Source organism: Colias croceus, chromosome 14 (genome assembly GCF_905220415.1).
Source record: "Colias croceus chromosome 14, ilColCroc2.1".
Lineage (NCBI taxonomy): Eukaryota > Metazoa > Arthropoda > Insecta > Lepidoptera > Pieridae > Colias > Colias croceus.
Window position 1 is genome coordinate 6,559,430 of NC_059550.1, and position 24,407 is coordinate 6,583,836.

Below are 24,407 nucleotides of genomic sequence, written 5' to 3' on the forward strand. Positions count from 1 at the left end.
TTATTTCATACTTACAACTAATATATATATTTTTTACATTGAATACATCAGAAAACCATATTTATGTGTATTTTTGCGTTAAATTGCTTATGTTTTAAAATATTTTTCAATTTAGACTAAAATAATGGTCTCTTTTTTAATTTATAGAAATAAAATGAGATCATATTTCATTGAATTAAAAAATAAGTCCAATTTTTATTATAACTTTTCATTCGCCTTCGCATTGTAAAAAATTGGATGCAAGTTTAATTATATATTTATTTAACCTTGTCTCAAGAAGTTGATGCTAATGACTAATTCTAATATAGCAACAAGTTTGTACATAAAACATAAAAACAAGTCTATCATATTCATGAAGATACAAATTAGAAACCATACTTGATTGGTTCTAATTTCTATGGGATACGATCATACGATCCTACTAGTGGCATGTCGAAAATACGATTTACTCAAAATATTTTTTTACATTTTAATGTCGGTTTATTTTAATTTGTCTGACTCCTACAACAAATTTAAATACAAACGTCTGATTATTATTATTAATTCATTTAAATAAACACCCACTAGCTACTATGTCAATAAATGGCGCTGAATCGTTCCTAACTTCCTATTCTTAGTTTAGTTACTTTATTACAATATACATATTTGAATCTCTTAATATTCCTATAAGTCGTAATCTTATCTCCATACAAATAACATAAATCGTTTATATATTATTATTATTAATTCATAATTTGTATTGGCACTATATTATTAACTAATCTTATGGCATTCATAATCCTATTTAAGTTAACTGAAAACAGGTATTAGGTATTTAGGAAACAGAAACATTAATAAAATAAATTACAAAACGTTATTGAATTAGGATGCCTAATAGTTGACTCTTGTTGATAATAAATGGCTTCGTCAATTTACCAATGCTCGCAGTTTTGTGATATGTTTGGATAAAAAATATTCCAGGAAATTCAATCAAATTTTATTTTGTGTGGAATACATGTAAATACCGTTTGTTTGGACATAAGAAGGTGTGTAAAAAAATATATATAATATGTGTGTATTAATCGTTATATAAGTTGACACAGCTTCTAATAGATTTTTAACATGTGACATCAGTTTTTCTCTTGGTTTTTCTAGAAACTTAGCAAAAATTGACACAGGAAATATAAAATTCTAACCAAATATGTAACTATTTCGTCATTTGTTTTAAATAATTTTCACTTAATCTAATCACTAAGAGTATCCACATCGATATCTTCGTTGTCCTCGTTGGCGGTGGAGTCCGGGTCCCGCCCGCTCCCGACCGAGTTGATGCCCGCTCGACCCTCTTTCGTGTGCCGCCATTTCATGCGACGGTTTTGGAACCACACTTTTACCTGAACAAAATTAATTAATAAAATTAAACATGTAAGATTTCAAATGTAATTTCACAACACAATAAAAATAACTTGCTGTGTTGTGCGTGCTTGTGCTGTATATATTTATTTATTATTAGGTTACCTGTTACATTATCCACTATGATTTTTTGCTATCTATTATTTATAAAAAGTGGTAGAAAGATACTATTAGGAAAATGATCTCAATTCCTAACTGAATTACTTGTCTCTATTGTTTTAAAATATTACTTTTATATGCTTTTATAAGGCGCCATAAACAAAATAGAGTATAATATCTAGGTAATATTTAGATATATGTAATAATGTATCTAAACCATGTAATAGAGTTTTAACGTTTATATAAGTAGGTACCTATTCCTATTCAGTTGCGTAAACAATTAAGAAAGTAGAAGAAAGAAAATACATTTTTTTAATGGCATGCCACAGAAAAAAAGAGCAAAATTAGGTTTTTAAAAATCTTATCGCTAATAGAATTACATTTACCTGAGCATCAGTCAGCCCCAATGTAGCAGCAAGCTGCCGCCGATCAGGCTTCGTGATATACTTCTGTATTTGGAACCGTCTCTCTAACCCTTTTCTCTGCAAATTGCTGAACACTGCTCGTGACCAGGACCTTTTTCTTTTGCCTGTGGACGTGACGTCACAACGTGGGGTTGACGAGTGCGGCGGTGATGATGATGGCAGTGGTAATCGGTATACTGTAAAATAAAGTTGGAATTAGAATATGTAGGATTTTTTTATAATATTATGTGCGCTAACTTTTTGGTACATAAATTTAACTATTGAAAATTAATCATTAATTATTTCATCATTAATGATTAATTAATTAATCCTCATTAATTATATTAGAAATCACTAGTTACGTAATTATAAAACAAAGTAAAAAAAAATGCGTGAAATCAATCTACCAATGGATAACGATTTTCTTTAAGAAAGTTTTTGGTATAGTAGTAGTAGGTATTACAATATTTCCAATAATATTGTAATAGTTAACAGTAACTAATTATAAGCACAGGCTTATAATTTGTTAAGCTTTAGACAAAGTAGAAGCCGCGAACGGAAAGCTTTTTATTATCTACTGTATTAGCTTAAAAATAAATATCTACCTTAATCATAAATACCAATGTATAGTAGTTATTAATTAAAAAGCAAGGACTCTACTACAGTAAATAATTTAAACATAAAAACCCGATTGAATCTTATACATAGGTTTATATTATTAGTAGGTACAGTTTTATATTATCTGTAGTGTTATTTAATAATTTCCTAAATGACTATAAATACAATAATACTTGTACCTATACGTAGTACATATATGTATTATTATTAGTCTGTGATAATACCTAATACGGAGAGCTTTTGGATAACACTTTCAGAGACAGGTTGGTGTAAACTGTGTAGGTAAGTAAGGTTTACCGTCGCAAAAAGTATCTCCTTTGAAAATTTAAAATTCTTCTAATTTTCTTCAGATATTGGTGTCCGATAAAGTTATTATTGCGTAATTATAAATTTATATCGATATTAGTATGATTGATTGAAATGGGATTAGTAGTTACCAATAAGTAGTTACATATATGTGAAATTAACGGAAATAGGGAAAAATTTGAACCGCCCTCTATAAACAACTCAATGATTGTCATTATCTTAGTCATTATCTGGTGGTCATTATAATAGGTATTATGTTGTATAACGGTGCATTTACATCAAACGAGAAAATTTAATCTAACCTCGCTATGTCAAATTCTTTTAGTGTAAACAGGCGTAGCGCATTAGTATTTCGTTGTTCTTAGCGCGTTCGCAAAGGTTCTATGCAATGTTCTAATCTGAACAACACTGAATACGAGTTTCCGTTTATATTACATATAAGATCACGAAAAAATACTGGTCTAAGATCCGAACATACTAAGGCGAAATTCAACGGCGTGATAATAGAATGAGACCAATTTTATAATAAATTTAGTATATTAAATATATATTTTTATATTAATAATTTAATTTTTATATTAATAATTTAATTAATTTAAATATATATATATATATTATTTTATATTTGAAAACGACTATTTTTTTTTTTTTTTTTATTTATTTCTTTATTTCAGGCAACAAATGTAGTTACAGTTAAAGGTCTTAATATAACTTAAAAACTACGGCCCATATGAACTTAAAACTACTTAAATACTAAATTAATACACGCTATGCCTTCGGCGTGTGACGCGATTCCGGGGGGCCGGGTATCCGTCCGCGGAAGCGGCGAAACACAACTCCCTGCGGCCAAAACCCTTCGTCCATGTAGACGCTCAGCTTGGCGGTCGGTACTCTCACCACGAAGGAGTTGAAGCTCACTTTATGGCGAGACTCCAGCCGTTCCACTCGCAGACTCAAACCTGTCTTCGCATGCAAGTACTCGACAACATCTTCAGTCTTGGTACAGTAGTGCACACGAGACACGTAGAGCGGCGTCGTCGGCACCTCTGCGCGCATCCGCAGGTTTGGATCTTTCGTTGCGGTGCCGCACTTGTTCTGACGATTCAACTTCTTCTTCTTCTGGACTTTTGTGAAGCCATCCTCGTCAACGTCCTTCGTTTTTGAAGGTAAACTTTTCCGCACGGGTGCGTTTACTCCTTTTGATGATTTTGGGGTCGCAGTCATTTTTGAGGCTGCGGCGGCGTAGTCACATTGAGGAGCAGCTGGCAACGTGACATGCGATGTCTTCTCCGGGGGAGAGGTAACGGGAGTGGGGCGCGGGGCATCACTCGGGTCATCGGCGGTCGGCGACACATCAACATCAGCAGTTAAAATGCCGACGCATGCATGCAGATGCATGAGCTCCGCGACGTGCATTCACATATGACGGCACGGGTGACCTACATATTGCATGCGCATCGCGATATGACGCTAACTCGACTCGTAAATTGGAGATGGTCTTCTCTGAAGCCTCCAACTTGGTGTGTACCTCGGCCAGACTCGCCTTAAGGAATGTGATGTCCTTAAGGAGCCTCGTAACATCGACGTGGTCAAATCCCACCGGAGGAAGTTTATGCAACTCCTTTGCGACGAAATCGGGCACGTCATCGGGATCAGTCACCTTCAATAGGCTGATGATATCCTGTATGCATTTTTCACCCCCGTTCCTGCGGCGGGACGGCATCGTGGCAATCTTGTCCAGCGTTTGGTAGAGTAGCACCTTGCCACTGCTAATTTCCTCCTCCTTAAAGTTAGTTTTGCAGATTTGCATGATGCTAACCTCGTCCATTGTATCGATGGCATTTTGAATGAACGCCAACAGCTCATTTACAATGAGTGTTTTACAACTCATTATAAAAAGTTCATGCAGCGGCAAAGCCGCGCGTGACGCGAATTGTTATTCCTTACTGTGCTAGCACTAATCACGTCCGATTCCGAACGCGTCTAGCGCACGAATGAATGAACTATGACTGCACATTCTGTAGGTTTCATACTTTAAGTCGATTATATTTTTTTTTATTATCTTGATACTGCAATTAATTAAAAAAAATGTTTTTTTTTAATTCATTAAAAATGTCCTGTCCAGGATTTTCCCAGTCAACCCATTTTTAATACATTTTTTAATAGACTAAATTTATTATAAAATTGGTCTCATTCTATTATCACGCCGCGGTTGAATTTCGCCCTATGTTCGGATCTTAGACCATACTCTTGCTCTAGCTCTAGCTCTATGTTCGTTTTGTCTAAATGCACTGCAAGATGACGGCGTTCCAAATTTCGCCATTGATCGAAAGAGCCGGGTATACCTACCTATCTGTATCTAGCTAATTATTAATTAATATAATTTTTAGCAATCTAATTCTTCTTCTAATTTTTTAGTAATCTAGACACGCGGCAGCGTGTCAAGCTGAGTTCAAGCGAAGAGAACTGGCGAGCAGCAGCCGTGTGTATATTTACACGAACCATTTCGAGCCACTTTTCACCCCCTCATAACTCGAAAACTATTTAAGTTATATAAACCAAATTTGGTACATATCAAGAGGACCTCAAGATAAACAAGAACCTTAAATTTCATAAATACAGATTAAATAGTTGCGTAGATATTAATATCCAAAAATCGCAATTTTTAAGACTGACTGACTTATAGACATATACAAAACCTAACCCACTTCCAGATGACCTAGAAAGTTCAAATTTTGTAATCAACTAGGTAATAGTGAGTGTACAAAGGAAAAAATCAGAAAATACTGAATTTATTTGTATTTAATTTTTTTTTCAATGACATAAATTTTGTTTGTATGGAAAAATGGAAAAGTTTAAAAAAAGAGAAAATAGTATATTCACCTTACTAGTCTTAAAAAATAGATCAAAACTAATCAGTGGCCGAAAAAAATTTTGAAATCCATCAATAAATGACTGAGATATAGATTATTGAAGTTTACATATTTTAGGACGAAACATCTGTAGATTCGAAGCGCCTCTGACATCACACTCACTCGCGCTAGTATCGCTAGGGCGGATTACTTCGATTGCATGATTTCTTTATTCAAAACTGTTATTAAACGTAAAATAAAAGAAAATTGTAATAAAAATATTGCCTTTATTGCTCATACAGTTAAAAATAATATATAATTTTACATATTCACATTTATTTATTCTTTATTTATGAGTGTTTAGTTTAGTTTTAATTTCAGTGTAAATAAATAAATAAAATCTTTATTTTGCTTTAAACATGGTATTCAATGGTGATACAATTATATTAATAAAGCACAAACATGTTTAGCCAATACAAGCATGCAAAAATAATTACCATAAATGGTGTAATGGAAGAAGGCTTCGTCGAAGGTCGAAATGATTTAATTTGCGTAATATTAATATGAGTGAAACATCTTTAGGCGCGTTTAGAGTAAAATTTCAAGATCGCGTCATGGCAATACCGTAACGTCATGGAGTAAGGCGACGATTCTTCTACAACGATCTTTGCATCTTGGTAATAGTGTGTGTACAATCACTACAAATTCACGCTGGATGTTTAGAAAATCATGTAATCTTTTAAACAGAAAACGAGTTTAAAAAATTGCAGATAATGACGGGGCAATGTGCGCTGACATTCATAACATACAAGAAAATATAGAAAATAATACTAAACAAACCATACAGAGAAACCGCAAGAAAAAAAATCGTATATAAAAAGTATTATATTTATAAAGTAAATCAAATTTGCAGAGTAATTTTCTGTACAAAAAGTAATGATATCCCACCAAAAACATAAATGTAAAAATTGGAGCCGAATTCAATCGTTGACTTAATTTGCCAAAAAAAGAAATGAGATCTAAATGTGTGCCAAGTTCTGCAGACAGTCCAGAAATTTATTTACAAAGATGTATTAAGTTCTTAGGTTGACTGAAAACTCAATTGTTTTATTTTCCCTTAGAGAATAATGTTTATTCAAAAATATAACTTTTTTAATTTGAATAATATAATTATTTTCACAAAGCAAACAACTAATGACCTATTGAACCCCATAATTTGATGAGGCTAGTTTTTAGAACCTCACAAAATATAAACAGTATCTAAAACTAGCCTCATCAAATTATGGGGTTCAATAGGTCATTAGTTGTTTGCTTTGTGAAAATAATTATATTATTCAAATTAAAAAAGTTATATTTTGGAATAAACATTATTCTCTAAGGGAAAATAAAACAATTGAGTTTTCAGTCAACCTAAGAACTTAATACATCTTTGTAAATAAATTTCTGGACTGTCTGCAGAACTTGGCACACATTTAGATCTCATTTCTTTTTTTGGCAAATTAAGTCAACGATTGAATTCGGCTCCAATTTTTACATTTATGTTTTTGGTGGGATCTAATTATTCTTCGTCTATTCAAAAGTCTTACTTCAAATATCTGTCAAGAGTATTGTTGCACCAGCAATTGCTCAAATGCTATTATCACAACTTAACGTTATTACTTACCAAAAAGATTAAATGGATAATCAGTTTTTCTTAATACTCGCATTTTACATTAGTATAAAAAGCTGTAATAAATCCGCTTCTCTAGCACTTAATTTATGCACAACTATGATGCAATTTACAAAGGCAAAGGAAACTTAGTAGATCTAAGAATAGATATTATCTACTTATTTAAAACTGTCCCTGACTATTCGTCACGAATCACGATACTTTCAAATTCCACCTTACTATTTTAATAAATGAACAAACTGTAGGTATAGTAGATTACAGATACCTAGGTATGTAGTAGATACCTACAATCGCTTACAATAAAGAGAGTGAAGCTATTCATGAAGGATAAGGTTAGGAAAACAAATTTAAAGATGCAGGTAACTAAATAAGTTAGGTAACAACTGTTACATAAACCAAAATCTTTCAAATAAATCCCCGAAGCAAAGGTAAATTAATGTAAGTATCGTGCTACGTTATAAAATGTTTGACGGATCGAATCTCAAAGATTTTTTTTTATAGAATTTATGAATTGCAACTTGAACCACCTAAAATATGTTGGTAGTTCCTATCGCATTTTTTTCAACTCTTACTTTTAAAAACGAATGTATCTTGGTAATTAAAACGTCATATTTTGAACAAGGTAGGTAGGTATAGGGTACAACGAAATAATTTGAGTCAGCGCCGCGCCGCGGCGGAATTGCATACCTAGAAATCTCAGACCTATACCTAACTCGCAAAAATTACTAATATTTATTTAAAATATTCAAACTAATTTATTTAGCTGAAACTCAAACAATTTTTTATTGTAGATTTTGAACGAATTTAATTTTAAAATTATGTTAAGAAATAAATCAAAAAGAGCTCTAGGTACCTGAAAAAAAATCTTGATCCGGTGTTAAATAACATTATTAGTGTAATAATCATTGGAGTAATATCTATCATTCGTTGTTTTAATAAAAATATTTACATACGAGTACAATACACACAGTTTCACACAACATAGTTAAAGGTTTACCTGGGATGTAGAGACTAGAGTGTAGACTGCAGTAATGCTAATAACAAGTGTTATTTAGATTTCTATGATGCTGTAGTGCGCCATTCGCTTGGTTTATAATAATTTATAATAAATTTTATTTAGTTTTGATTTGTCGATGGTAACAAACCGGACATATTTAAACGTATATTTTTATTCTATAATTTTTTTTTCTTTGAGTTGAAAGTCAAGATATGTTTGTGTTTATATTATGATTTAGATATTATCATCATCATCAGCCGTCACTCATCATATCATCGTAAATCAAATACTCAGTTGATTTTATGCAAAAGATCATAAATAAAACAAATACTCAGTTGATTTTATGCAAAAGATAATAAAATCCCAAAATATTCATTGAGTTATCCGATGTCCCATAAAGCCTTATTTACGATACGTGTAAGCGATCAAAAGTAAACGTATCAGTGTCACCTCTAACACTTATTAAAAACGAAGACAACGTTATTGTTAACTTAAATACCTATCTTTAAAACATTAGAATATAAATGAGCATTCATAGGCGTTATAGGTTTGCATAAGATTTAAAGTTAATATGAAAGCTTTTCCTATAAGCTTTATGAAAGCCTATGTGCTTTTATGCATTGATTTAAAACAAAACATTTGTGTTTATATAAAACCGTGCTTATTTAGGTATTTATAATAATAACTAGCTTTCCGCCCGCGGTTTCGCCCGCGTTTTCAAAGAAAAACCCGTCCCCGTAGGATTTCCGGGATAAAACCTATCCTATGTCCTTTCTCGGCTATTAAAATATCTCTATACCAAATTTCATGAAAATTAGTTCAGTATCTAGTTAAGGCGTGATTGAGTAGGTAACAAACAGACAGACAGAGTTACTTTCGCATTTATAATATTAGTATGGATTAGCTATTTTACAGCGCAAGAGAACGGAATTTTAACACAGTGCCTATTGGTCAGGGTGAATGGTAAATCCGACTGTGCTTGTAGGAGTTGTAGGAACTTAAGTACTAAATAAGTAGGTATTGCCTGGGAAATGTTTTTTAATATATCTTGTGTACCTAAGATAATGATAGATAGACCTAAATTATCAATTTTTAATTTTTATCGTGCTAACTGCTTGACCAGGCTTGCCCATGTTGGATTGGGATCGGGATGGGCATTTGGGGTAGGGCCTGGAAACGGGCAAGTGGCAGAGGTCCTGGAAACGGGCAACTGCTGGGCGGGACATGCGGAAGCAGCGCGTTGTTACACGGTGGGGTTTTAGTCGGTAGGAATCCGACATAACCCACGGCTCCTTCCCAGGGAGCCGTAGGTATATCTTAGGCAAGATTTCCCCACTTGAAAAAAAAAGGTTGTATTGGGATAGTAAAATAGGTAGGTACCCATACTCTATCACAGACTCTATGTGTTATTCAATAGACGTGTAGTTTTCTGACGATAAAAAAATATTATAAAATTAGTCGAGTGACTATGTAGGTACCTAGTTATTGATTTAAAATAGGTTTAGTAAACTTCTTAAAACTAGTTATGAAGCATTCCTTAGATAGGTAAATAGTTTTGTATTTTTAAGTAGGAACATTATGTTGTTTTTGTCTGTCTTTGCGAAAAATAAGTTCCTACCTAAGTACCTACCTATTAATTACCAAAATACCTACGTAGGTATGTCAAGATGTAGGTACCCAAGTGCAGATACCTAACTGAGAACTATAGTTAGATAGCTTAAATACCTAACAATGTTTCATTTTTGAGTCATAGACCCTAAGCATAGACCATAGTCCTTCCTAACACATTTAACACACCTGTAGTAGGCCTCAACGCTGGATGCAAATGAGCATAGGGTAAAGGTAGCTGGAGCTGCAGCAGAGATGGTTCGTCTCTGCAACACCTGTACAGAGCCGCGACACATCCAGCACAAGGCGGCTCCTGCGGCCTCGTCTCCGACACCTGCGCACTCGAATCATTGTTCCCCAATATACTATCCACACTAAACTTCAACTTCGACGAGTTAACTTCACTGTTCACCGACGTCATGACTACATCACCACAATGTACTAGCCGACGCGAACGCAACTGAAAAACTGAGAAGTTCCGAGCACAACTTTCGTCGCAAGCGCAGGCGATGGGCGTGGCTTGTTTAATGAAGCGTTGCGATTGGACACATCCAAATGGGCGTTGCGCTGGAGTGGTTTTATGCTGAAGTGACTGATGTTACAAACACTGCAGTTGTTTACAGTAAAGTGGCTCTTTTATGTGTTTTATATGGGCTTTGCAGGATCAATTTAATTTTATTACTCGGTTAAGTTTGCGCCATTTGTCAGTCTGTTGACGTTATCTAGCTACAGACTGCTCGCTAGCTAAATATTATGTACCTAGAGAATAATGTTGTAGATACTTTTAATATGTTGTGAGTGGGTTGTATCTAATTGCTATCTGGATTCCTAAAAATAAAAATATGTTTTGCAGTTTTGAAAGTGGCATTTTTAGTGGTAGGTTTCTGAGAGTTGCGACAAGAGAGAATCATTTCAAATTCATCTACTAGCCCATTAATAAAAAATTACATAATGATTGAAAATCATGATCATTACTAATCCATACTTAAATTCCACTTCGATCTTCCATTCCATATTATATCTACGAAATATCAAATAATTCAGAAGAAGAAGAAGAAGAAACCGATTCAGATGAAATTTTTACCATACCTACCATGGGAACGAGAGCCATGCGGGTTTTATTTTGACTGTTGGTAATCTCCTAGAACCTAGGGCAATCATAAAGAATTTTCATTTAGTCAATGCACATGATATATGTAGATACATAGATAATAATATAATAATATATGGTAAAAACTGCCAGTATAGGTATATATTACATAGGTGCTATGTGGTTCCTACTACCTACTGTCAGTACTCTAAATAACAACAAAATTGGACAATAGGTTAAAATAGTAAGAAAGTAATGCCATAATAAAAAGGTGATGCACCTATCTTCTGAATTAGTTATTAGGTACTGACTGAATTCTGAACATACAAAGCTGTAGCTTTATAATATAATCTGCTACTTTTGCATTTCCTACTATATTTTATTCCATTTTTTAAAAGCAACCGTGCTGCAGTCATTATGTTAATTATCTAATTTCCCTACTCCGATAATTTTGTGTTTGAGTTTGAGTTGAATAAAATACTTAGATATTACTGTACCTAGTAACACTGTATAGTCTACGTAAACAAAGTGTTGTTTTACCACAAATATGTTATTCCTAAGGTATAGGTACGGTAAACGCACCAGTCATGGTCACTTTAATGTTGTTAAATTTTATTTTCCGAAATATAATTATCTGATTAAAACCATATATGTTTCAAAACTGTTGATATTGATTAAGGCAGGATTCCTATAAACACGAAAGCTTATAAATAGGTCTTGTCTTTAATAGATAGCAAAGTCAAAAAATGAATTTGAAAAGTTGATGTAGACAGTACCAATGATGGACAGCCAAAAACCCAATGTTGACCCACCATTTATGGTCTGCTCCTATTATGGCCAGCATCAATTATGGTCACTAGGCTTATCAATAATGTGTGTTATCTATAATATAAAAATGAATCCAAAAATGTGTTGGTAAGTGCATAACTTTAGAACAGCTGTACCGATTGCTTTAATTCTTTTTTTATTATATGCCTTAAAGTACGAAGATGGTTCTTATGTAGAGAAAACGTGAATATGTACCAAGGGCGAAGCCGGGGCGGACCGCTAGTTCATGATAAAAGAAACAAGAGATTTTTTTTTAAACAAGAGATTTGTTTTATGGATGTCTGCTTAAAAATAAATCGAACCATTTCCTTCCGGGTCTGTCATTTGTAATATTCTTATTAGCAGATTTTATAATAAGTTGAACTGAATCTAATAGTTGTTCCTTTCCTAGCGGGCAATGTCGCTCTGCCATTGCAAACAACCACTCTTTCAATATGACTTCCACATTCATAGAAAGAATTGTAGGAGGACCCATATGACAGACAGCAGGACTCTTTCCCGTGACTTTGTTCCTTAAAGTCATTCTCGGTACACCATATTTCTGAGCTGCTGCTGAATAACTATATCCTTTTCTGACAGCTTCCATCGCATGGCCCATTTGATGGGGCGTGTAGTCTTTCTTTGGTGCCATTGTTGTCTTATGAAACAACGAAACCAAATCAATTCTTATTCCTAATTGATAATTGGCAAAAATAAGGATAAATAGTTAAATAAAAAAGCACGCTCCTACTCCTATAAAATATAAACATAACGGTTTGTAATTCAACATCCAGTCATGGTCACCCCAATAATGGTAACTATTGACCATTACTGGACCGTTATTTACAAACGAAATAACGATGAAATTAAACCTTATTTCTGCGGACAAATATTCTAAATTTGATCAAAAAAGCAAAAAACCTTATTACACCAATCGTGGTCAATTTGACCATCATTGGAAATATGATTATTGGACGTTCCAGTAATGGTCAGCGCAGTTTACGCAGTTTCCAGGATAGAAATATGTGCATTTTTTGGTATCATTTGTCTAACAGGTATGTTACCTTAAGTATCACAGCAATCCTATATCTCAAAAACCCTTATTTTATTATAATAAAACGAGCAGAAATTCTCACCAACCTTAACAAAAATAACACGTAATTTACAATTTCACCACTGCATCCTGTTTAACGGCTCGCCATATTGCGAATGTGAAGTTTCATATTGAGAAACATCATTTTTTGACAAGCAGATTGTCTATAGTTTATAATTAAGTGTTTCCATTTTTCCAACAGCATTAAGATTTCTTATTTCGCCGCTTTTTTTCAAAATCGACCAACATTGGAACGCTGACCATGAATGGTACTGTTACCTTATGAGTATTTTATAGTAAGTACCTACTTGCATGATAAAAAACATGAGTAGGTACATATAGAGTAAGTATAGATATTTATACAATTTAAACGATTTAATATTTTATTGGCATGGCCGCGGTGTGGTTACCTACCTACATTTGGATTATGATTTTTTGAGATATACGTATATCTACCAAGCACCTAGGTTTGGCCTACGTACCTACCTAGTACCTACCTACTAGGTAATAACTAAGTAGTCATTAAAAAGTAGAGTAAAATAAATCATCACTACCTAAAGGTGTTGAATTTCGGTGAAAAGATTAATCGAATTCGTTTAATCCATGTAGAAATCATATTAAAAACATGACTGCCCGATTTCCTTCTCTTAGGTACTTACCTGTACTTACCTAATAAGTACCTAACCTGTTTCGTGCCACACATTAAAAATCTTCAAATACCAAACGTTCCATATTATTTTAATCAAATACCTGCAATATCGATCAATTCCGACCAAATGTTCCGAACGTAAACTCGATTACAGTTTAGTTTATTTTGCTTGTCAGAGAGCACCTGTACTCCGTCTAGCTGGCCCGATATAGATGCAATCATTACAAGATTGTATACAGATTACTGAGATTGTATAGGAAGCCGTCTGCTATTGTTTATTCGATATGAGCGTTCCTGAACTGAAGTATAAGTGTATCTAATAAAAGAATAACCATGATTATCTTTTATGCCTAAGCGTGTTAATTAAAGTTAGGTTGTTGTGATGCTGTTCACTAGACTCTCACCTAGATAATAAATGTCACATTTAGGTAGGTAGGTATGTTAGAAGTAAGGAAGTAAGGCCTACTTACGAGTTCCCGTCGGTCAAAAAACTAAAAAATATTTTACAGAGAGTCATGTTTAAATATCCAAGTTTCACTACAATTAGGTAAATACATCTAAGTAATACATATGTAGGCTTAGATAGGTATGTAGGTATCTGTTAATTAAATACGAATCTTGACACCCATTATTATAGGTACTTATTTGCGGATTGCCTGAACTCTTTCATTTCCCTAGGTATATTAAATCCTCGGTCATTGGAGTAGCAGGCTGAGTAAAATAAAACCTAGGGCGGCACTATAATTTGAATATAATTAGCTTATCTTATTTTCAAATTATTATTTAAATAGATTTAAATATTCAAAATCTTAAGGTTCTTTTAATTTGTAATGATGTTAAAGGCCAATGTCCAACAATGTGATGGCAAATTCGGGCCACTTGTACAGTTTACAGGATTATAACTGATTTTGATTAATTCGTCTAATATTAACTGGTATGATCAATTGTAACCTATATGTATAGGTGTCTATTCGACATGAAGATAAATTACTCACAGCAGAAATTTCATGAGATCAAAAAGCTTTAAATTGTATAACATTTGTAACATGTGCAATGTGCATCGTATCAGCATGCAGTTTCAATCTGGAGTAAGTATACTTTTGTTGCATACACAATGTCATTCAAGAGCTGACGTTCCCGTGGGATTTCCGGGATAAAACCTATCCTATGTGTTAATCCAAGTTACCCTCTAGGTATATGTGTATTTGTGTGCTTAATTTCATTGTAATCGATTCAGTAGTATTTGCGTGAAAGAGTAACTGGCGTGAGTGGGCGTTAGTTCGCGTGAGTTCGTGAGTGAGCGTGAGTTAGCCTGAGTGAGCGTGAGTTAGCCTGAGTTAGCGTGGTGGGCGTGAGTTAGCGTGAGTTAGCCTGAGTTAGCGTGAGTGAGCGTGAGTGAGTGTGAGTTAGCGGGAGTTAGCGTGAGTGAGCGTGAGTTAGCCTGAGTTAGCGTGAGTTAGCGTGAGTGAGCTTGAGTTAGCGAGAGTTAGCGGGAGTGAGCGTGAGTTAGCTTGAATCAGCGTGAGTTGGCTGGTGGGCTGGTTGGCTGGCGATAAGACATTATTAACCAAACTTTGACATGATCATGAAATATCAACAAACAATTTTTCTTATAGATGTAAGTAATCATTTCATTTGTCTAATTTTTTTTTTCAGATCGTTCAAATCTGACGAATTCTCAACGCGCACATGTCATCAATGCAATGGATAGATAACTCCATAGCACAGATTTCAACCAAACTCGACATCATAATATAGCAACTTTAGCTAAATAAGTTTTGAAGATAACTTCTATAGATTTTTTTTGTAAAAATTTGTCGTGAGAATAAGTTGAATGTAAATGTTCATTTTATTCAGAAATAAATGTGATGCTGTGAAATTGTCTTTTATATAAAATACAAGTCAGTTACTAAGAATTAAACGTAGGTACTAACTTTAACCAAGTAGTTACAGGCTAGGTATATAAATTTATTATTTTTTAATGTTTTCATTACAAACGCTGACTGAACAGTAGGATATACATACTTAAATAAAATAATATAGTTCGAAAAACTTGTAAAGCGTGTTTTTAAGTTTTACAAACTACATATATTTATATTATGTAGAGCTTCACCGATTAACCAGCTAAGGACAGTTTACGAATTGTTCCTTACATCTACTAGGTACTCTTACTATACATAATTATTACCTGCATGCATGCTTATTTTTTTTCTAAATGTAATTAAAAACAAATTGTTTAAATGTTACATGGATAAAACAATTTTGAGTTTGAATATAATTAGAGCGCTTAAAGTTTCAACTCTGATTTTATTTGCAGTAGTTACATACCTGAATAAGTACCTAACTACACCATAGGTATTATGCTACTAAGAAATTAAGAAAAAATAAGAAAACTATTACTTAATGTATTGTTAATTAAAATTAACTATTTATTTCCCGAACAAAGGTACCTATTTATACATTTATATAAATTAGTACCTACCTAAATTATCATTCATAATATTATATCGCTTTCAAAATGATTTCTTTTTAAATTGAACATAGGTAGGTACTTGTGAGAATAATATTGGTTTATAGTTATAGCCAATACTTAAACGATCGTTCTAAACAAATGTTTCGTCCATAACTGACTAATTAAATTAATTTATCGCTATTAAAATCCTGAAATCAACATAAACGGGTGCATCGAACGACTTTCCCGCGCTATTCTAAAACCTAATAGCTTTCAGGAAATCACGTGATCGGAAGATTTATTATAAGTACGTACCTACTGTTTATATGACAATAAAAAGATTTTTCGATCGTCCACCGGGATACGCTGTCGTTTTCTAGAAATAAAAAATGAGGTAAGTCCCATTTTAATCGGCACGCTTTTAATTTTTAAAACGGTTTCAAAAAGATATCCTTTTAATAATGTATTAATGTGGCAATGAAAAATCTCAATTTGTTTTTTTTTAGATTGGACAGGATACTATTGATGGATAGATATGTATTAAAAATATTTTTCTCTCTTCTCTCTTGCTATCCGAGCGCTTCGCAATATAGCAATATTCTTTCGTGTATTATTTAGGTAGCATTCCTTCCCTTTATTTCTTATAAATATTGTTAATTTATTTAACCACACGTAGGCTCCTACAGTAGGTATCTACTTATTTCAAAACGAAAGGAACTTCGTTCAAATCGGGACACCTCAAACATTATTATTTTTTAATTTTCTGTCTTTTTTAAATTAATATTGTTGTACATTTGAAACGATAGATTTTTTGAAAAACTAAACTAAAACATATTATTAAATTGACATCATTAGATTTTACTATTATACTATAAAGTATAAACCATAAACCTTCTCAGGTCAGACAGTGAGGACTCCTCACTGTGACTCCTCACTGAGGAGTCACTGTATTAATTGTAATTATTGCAATGCAAAATACCATTTAAAAAATAAAATCTTTGAGCTTCCTAAAGTGGACTTACCACATTCAACTCAGTAGCCAGTTGGATCATTAGTCGGAATAAGTAGTTACGTCAATAAACACAATAACATCCTTTGGAGAGCGATGTCCGACCAAGTTTGTTTAATTTGGTTTTATATTTGGACTTAATTTATGGGAGTTCCTTAATGGCTGTGACGATTTGACATACTTCTCGTATTCAAGCTAAGATTTTTTCATGAACACTTTGTGCCGAGGCTTTCATAATCCTATAAACTTAATATAAGTACCAATATCAAAAGTAAGTACATTATCTATAGAATTCGGTATAAATATAACATATGGAAGGTGAAATTTTAATATGCAATAATAGTTGATAGTTGAATAAAAATGCATCTGCCTCTTCTCAATCAACTGTCATATTGGAATACATTTTATACCTTTATTATACCAACAAGATCACTATGCTATGGGATAACTATGGGAACCTAAAGTTGTGAACGATTCTACCTTCGATGGAAATTTATTTCATTATCATATAAACCAGTAATTAATATGATAATCATACATATATACAACACGATTCGATTTGTTAGTTCAAATAGCTACGAACAAATTACACATCCAATCCATTTATAAATTCTTTGTCCGTATATTTAAATCTCATAAATAGGTACACAACAGATACAAAACGCAATATTTTATTGAAAATAAAAAGGCTTTTATTACAAATACTAATAAAAATACGTATTATTATCACTTAGTAAGTATCGGGACCCGGAGCGATTACGTATATAAATCGTTGGCTCATATTGGATGTCCGTGTCGCAATAAATATTAAATATCGAAGCCGTTAAAAATATCCCCTTACACTTTACGAGAGCATACCCCAACATATTTACGTACGGGAGGAGGCAATCAATTCATTCCACCGCGTTTTTTACCTTCATTCTACATATTTATGTATTTTTTCTTAAGCACGCACGCTTTCTAAATATGCATAATCGTTTCCATTTGATAGACTAATTGATTGTGTTTAATTTATTGTTGAATTGCAAATTAGGGTATTTAGTAAGTAATTTGTAATACGGCCAATATAAATCTCGTATTTACACGGTCCGTTTCGGACAGACTTTAGAATTAATTTAATTAAGCAATGGCAATTTAGCATTTACAACATTTTAATAAGTAGGTACATAAACTTTGAAATCTATATTCACAATCTAGAATAATAATAATAATCTTTTAAACATTTAATGTAAAAAATGGAATAGTTGGATAATTGGTAAATTATAAAGGTTCCTATTAGCGAACATAGAATGTTACAAAATCTAAATTACCTAGTTCTATATAGGTATGTAAGTAAAGCAATAAAATTCTCTCATTTTATTATCATACCCCGGATTTCCATAGACAATCTCTATAAGAATTAAGAATTAGGCATAGAGCATACAACCCTTCACATTAATCACATTTCTCACCTCCAACTTACAGTATTGTGTTCACTAAACGGCCGCTAAGCTCATATAAATCGTCCAGCGACGCCTACGACCTCTCGAACACATATTAATATTTAATTGTAGACGCGATATCATCAAGAGCCGCATAACTAACTGTTAATAAAGTGTATTGTTGACGTGAATTATCCCCATAAGTCTGCTGAACGAGCGATCGACATGGACCACTATTCTCCAATAAAATTTTTATCTTATCTTAACGTTTTAATAAATCGTACATGTTAAATTTAATTTGTTTTAATCTTTTTGCTTTTAGCGTAGCGATGGTTTTATATTGAATCGCTACCTTTATTACCTACCTAATTAATATAGGTAAATGAAGGTTTTGATTGAATAAAACCATTATAATAATCTAGTAATAATAGTGTGTAAAGTAGGAAATAGGAAGTTGTTAAAATTGTTAAAATAACTATAAAATAAGTTTATATTGGAAAATTTATCATTATCTCTAAAACTCTTCATCATCTCCGATATCACAAGCAAAATAACATTTTTGTACAATTATTTTAACAGATTAACATTATTTTAGAATGAATACAAGCTTTTAGCTTTAAGAATGGTTATAACCAAACACATTTGACTACAATAAATATGTCGATAGTCGATACTTACTCGATACTAATGTCGAATGCGTTAGAAATAGACCCCGCGAACCTGCTGCATGTCGCCCCGGGAAAAGTTCGAATCCAATAAACGATGTAAATACTTAATATAGAATCGTGTTGTTCCCAACCACGGACACAATTGTCTACACATATATTACAACAAAAAATATACGGATAATCGTAGATCACTTTTATTACTACAAATTATGTCGGCCTTACGTTTTGATCGATTCTAATGCGCTGTTGTATTTTATTGTAATTACTTATATCGAGTTCTCGTGTGGCGCGCCCATCAAATCAAATGCTTAAACTGTTTATTAAGAACTAATCGTATTTGCATAATCGTATTCTATAACAAGCACCTAAGGAAATATAATATTAATCGCTAGTTAAACAAAAAATTAACCCAATACAGAGTTAATTATATTTTATAGAAATATGCTATCTACAAAATGACATTTACTTGTATTAATATATTTTTGATTTATATTTATTAGTTTCTGATATCCCATTATATATTTTACGAGTTTTTTATTGCAGCTTCATAATGTGAGACAGGAAATAAATGTTTATTTTGTGCCTTTTTGGCCAATATCAATAGATAAATATTCAATGAATTTTAAGCAAGTTGTCGTATCTTTTAAAATTAATATTACCAAAACATTATAAATCAATACCAACCTTCCAACTTCCAAACTACATCGTTCAAAATATAATAAAAATGGAAGTTATAAAACATTCTTAAATGTCTGGTTGGCCCATTCATGATATTGTTATTTTTTGTTTTGTTTTAATCAATTTATACTCTAATGAGGCAATTTTATGTGTCAAAACTTGCTGGAAAGGAGAAACAGGTTTGCAAACACATCGATGAATCTTTAAACTTTTCTAAATTACTAATATTACCTTCCTATAAAACAATAAACAAGAACAATAATCTACAAAAAATAGTATGTACCTACTTAATAATTGTAATAGGTAGGTATAATGAGATTCCTATTTATGTGAATGTTGCAATATCAGAGCATTCACCTAATACCTATTACCAAATTAATATTATATTCGGTTATTAATTTGATTAATATGCTTAACTAGTCTATGCGAAAACCTATATGTCGTTCTACAAGAGATCCCTGAGTCCCCGCTACCATGCTTTGGGTTTGGCCGTCGCGTCGAGGAGGTTTTAGTGGGTAAGAATCCCACATGCTCTCATTTTCCCCCACAAGAGAGTACCTACGTATCTTTTGAAGATTTCCTCCCCGTTACCAAAAAAAGAACGGTATAAGTATTAAACTATAGTTAATTGTTGTATATAAATAATATGTAGCTATAACAAGTAATGATAGCTCAGTGGTTAGAAAGTCTGTCTCTACCGTGGCCGGTGCGACAAATATGGTTTAATTATGGTTATGGTGGGAGGATTTAAAATGTGTTTCTGTCAGGAAGCCTTAATAACCTCACTTCTTCTGAACAACGGATTAATTGCATTTTATCAGAATTATAGATACCTAATAATATATTATGCAATGCGAATGCAACAGCAATAAATACGACATATACCTATATGCAACGCAACAGCCTTAAACACGACACACAAGTTACAACTAACCACCGTTACTTAAACACGAATTATTGGATATGTACATGCAAAAAAACTGTACAAAGGTTGTATGCTTATAAATCACAATAAAAGTCTCTCAAGACGCCTGTGAGGCCGGCGGAGGCTGCAGAGGAATTATGATTGCCGCGGGAAGGCTGTAAACTACGACAGGGTGCGCGATATCATTTGCAAACTTTCTTTTGTTATTGGACAGGGCCGGAACAATTAGATGATATAATTAGGTATTTTGTGATTGTGAATAACGACAGGATGTTATTATTTTCTTTCTTGTTTAAAATGGCTTGCTAAGTTTGTTCATGATTTTACGCAAAAGTAGTTTTTTACCATCAGGTTGCAATTGATTGTTAATTTCACTGTGTTCTTTAATATGTTTGGAAAATTTATATGAGTAGGTAAGAATATAAATTACGTTTATCCTTCCTAGTAGAATTTATGGTAAGTAAGTATCTAAACATAAATTTTATTTATTTATTTAGTTATTTAAATTAAATATAGATCTTTCTTTCAAAAACAACGTAAGTACATATTTTTATAAATATTGTTTTACAGATTCTTCTGTAAAAAAGAGCAAAATGTAACCAGCCAAGAAACCACAGACTATAGAAAACAATTGGCGCGCAAACGGCTCATGAGTGTACATGAGGCAGCCCTGCTAGCGTGGGGGGCGCGAGGTGTCCGGCGCGCGCAGCGTGCGATAATGCAGCCGCCGCGGGACTCCGGACCTCCAACATGGCGGAACAGATGTTGAGCTAATATGGATTATGATTGGACAAATTAAAAAAATAATCACTGATTTGACAATGTGTATTATTTTGAAACGATCATAATATTATCGACTAGCTCTACAAACATGCGTATGCAACGATTTTGCATTTTCATTTATTAATTTCTATTTTCTAGCTTTAAATCGTGTGAGCGTTAGTGTGCCGTTTTTGAAGATCGATTGTTGTGTAATGTGTTGGTAACCTCTACTAATCTACACCTTTTTAATTTTTATTTATTAAAGGATAAAAGTAATGTTTTTAGTGTTCGGTGCTGTAGGTCTATACAACGCAGAAGTCTATAGCATACTTCATACTGTAAACTGTTCATACTATAAATCATCACAGTTTTTAAACATAATCTACAGACGAATTTGTCTGGAAATCGTATCCACAAATTCTTTCGTTCATATATCTGGTGTCGGTCGCGCCGTGTAAATAATAATTAATTTTATTGTAAATGCTTATATTTTATTGCGGGATTTGTCAACAGAGTGCGCGATGTATTTTGTTGGCTGAAATATTTATTGTTAGTTTCTTAATGTTATGCCTAAATAGGATAAACGCCTATGTATGCGACCCTAAAACATACCAGTTCTTGAATAATATATGTACCTACACAAGTAAATTTGAATAAATACAGGATTGTGGCGGGAGGTGTGATGAAATATGTTCAGTTGGAAATATTAAATCATGCCAGTAACGGTAAACGGTTGCCATATTGCACAATATTACCTATTAAATTATTTGTGACACTTATCACAATTTTTTCTGAATATTAACTTTAATTTCATAAACAATAAAATAAATACAGATAGGTACAATTACTTATAAAAATATTCCTACGCGTAGTACGTAGAGTCTACGTATCAGCAGCAAGCTTGAGATCCTAATCTTTTTGTCTGAATAGTTCATATTATACAATAATTAATGCTTTTTCAGATAACTCACTATGCGATAAGTCTGAAATCACTGAAGCAGTAAAGTACAATAATCGTTAAAAGTTATGATTTAAAATATATATGTCTAACACCTATTTATTTTTGATGGAAACGGATAACCGTAGTAGGTACCTGACTATAAACTGGTAATAAAGAGGATAAACAATGTCCTCATTCAGTTAATGACAATCGTTCGACTGTAAAGTTGGCATGGCAATGAGATGTTTTACGAGGCGATTTCGTGAATTCAATTTTGTGAAGAGTGTCCCATCGTAAACCTTTGGCCTAGACCGGATGAGCCATCTACATTACATTCGGTTTATCGAATCAATAAGTATACAGTCAATATACATATATATTGCAAATGCTGAATCTAAATTTAATTATGTTAATTTATTTTTAAAATATATGTTAGACAAAAATTAGGCATAGAACTGCGTTTAATTATTATTCTATTTATAAATATTCTTGCCAACATATTTATATTTATCTCAACTCATCCGTTTCCAAATGTTTTAAAAATGTTACTTGCCATTGTAAATAAAACAGAAGCAAATATAATAACGTCAAGTTCCCACTAGCGAGAAATCGTTATTCATCACAACGCATGTGTGTACGAAACCTTATCTTAACCAACGGGGCTGAGGCCCGGTTATACTATATTTCTAAACGACGTTTACAGTTGCTATTGGTTCTTTCGGTTGGTAAACCATAGATAGTGTTATATCCGTTAATAAAGTCTGTTTTAAAAAGTTAACCTTTGCTGCTTTGTAATTATTGAAGTTTACTTCTTAAGGGGAGACTAGATCACGTCTTTTTATGCTTTATAGTTTATACATACGTATTTATTTTTTTGCGTTTTAAGCTTCGGAACTTTTCGAAGTAGGATAAATAAAAATTGTGTTTGCTTCAAAGGAATTTATTAATATCAGCTTGATTGTTTCCGATCCCTTTGTTTTAATCTAACGTTTAATAAAACTATCAAATCTACATATTTATCTTATGTAGTTAGAGCTGGTAAAATGCACAAACGAAATTGAAGATAATATTTCCAATCTTCTTGTAGCAAATTGTTGATTAAAGAAACTTGTGTACCGTAATATTAAAAAAAATCTACTAACTAATTCATCATATTTTATTGGTAAATAAGGTTTTACTAGAAAATTATTAAATATGTATAATAATACAAAAATGTAGAGTCCGGGTAGAAAGTACTTAATCATAAGTTAACATCGGTACTTCAACGCATTTGGTTCCACCGATCTATAAACAGTGGAGCTGAGGTGATGACAGACCGAACACAGATCGCCTCATTACCAAGCTCTTACAAACAAGACCGCATACTTACAACCAACCAAAATATCATAAAAACGCCACGTGTTTACACAAAAACAAACTTTAGCCACTAAAAATAGAGACCAATTTCCCGTCATAACACATTAAAGCAAATTTAAAACGGTAGGCACAATAGTATCTTTTAAATTTTAAACGAAGATACAGCTATTATTAGGTGTTAGCGTGAATATTTGACAGGTTGAAAACGTTTACAGATTGTAGGTATATTGCGGGGCAATCTGGCTTCCTGCTTTTAATGTAAACACTGTTTTGCTTGGCGTTGATTTAAAATAATAGCCTTCACATTATGTGCCGAATATTACTGCGATCAATTTTGCTCTCAACGTGCAATAAAGCACGGAAGGAATTTAGAAAATTTATACCTCCTTCATTGCATCAACACTTTCATGCAATAGAACTCCCATAATTTTCACATAATTGAAGAAATACGTAACAATATTTGAGCAGTTCTATGAACAAGTAATGAGTAAACACAGCTAATAAAAAGGCTGTTGGGCAACTAAAAATAAGAATTAAATTTATCTGAAAGTCATTAGGAAAACTGGCTTATAAATTTTAAGTTAAGACAGGCTTAGGGATTTTAAACATCAA

At 32.7% G+C, this 24,407-nt stretch overlaps 1 protein-coding gene across 1 annotated transcript; it reads right to left on the reverse strand.

Moving 5' to 3' along the window:
• Nucleotides 1–131: 131 nt before the first annotated feature.
• Nucleotides 132–10,439, reverse strand: LOC123697211 (homeobox protein DBX1-B-like). Its single transcript, XM_045643645.1, has 3 exons — nt 10,135–10,439; nt 1,878–2,092; nt 132–1,373 (listed from the first exon to the last, which is right to left on the reverse strand). The coding sequence occupies exons 1-3, from the start codon at nt 10,364–10,366 to the stop codon at nt 1,224–1,226; spliced, it is 597 nt and encodes a 198-aa protein (XP_045499601.1). The 5' UTR covers nt 10,367–10,439; the 3' UTR covers nt 132–1,223.
• Nucleotides 10,440–24,407: the final 13,968 nt, after the last annotated feature.

Excerpts from the sequence above, each read along its gene's own strand:
- LOC123697211 (XM_045643645.1), bottom strand. The coding sequence starts at position 10,366 with ATGACGTCGGTGAACAGTGAAGTTAACTCGTCGAAGTTGAAGTTTAGT. Across the intron at positions 2,093-10,134 it reads AGCGTTGAGGCCTACTACAG|TATACCGATTACCACTGCCA; the intron begins GTGTGTTAAATG and ends TTTATTTTACAG. Across the intron at positions 1,374-1,877 it reads TGGGGCTGACTGATGCTCAG|GTAAAAGTGTGGTTCCAAAA; the intron begins GTAAATGTAATT and ends AATTTTGTTCAG.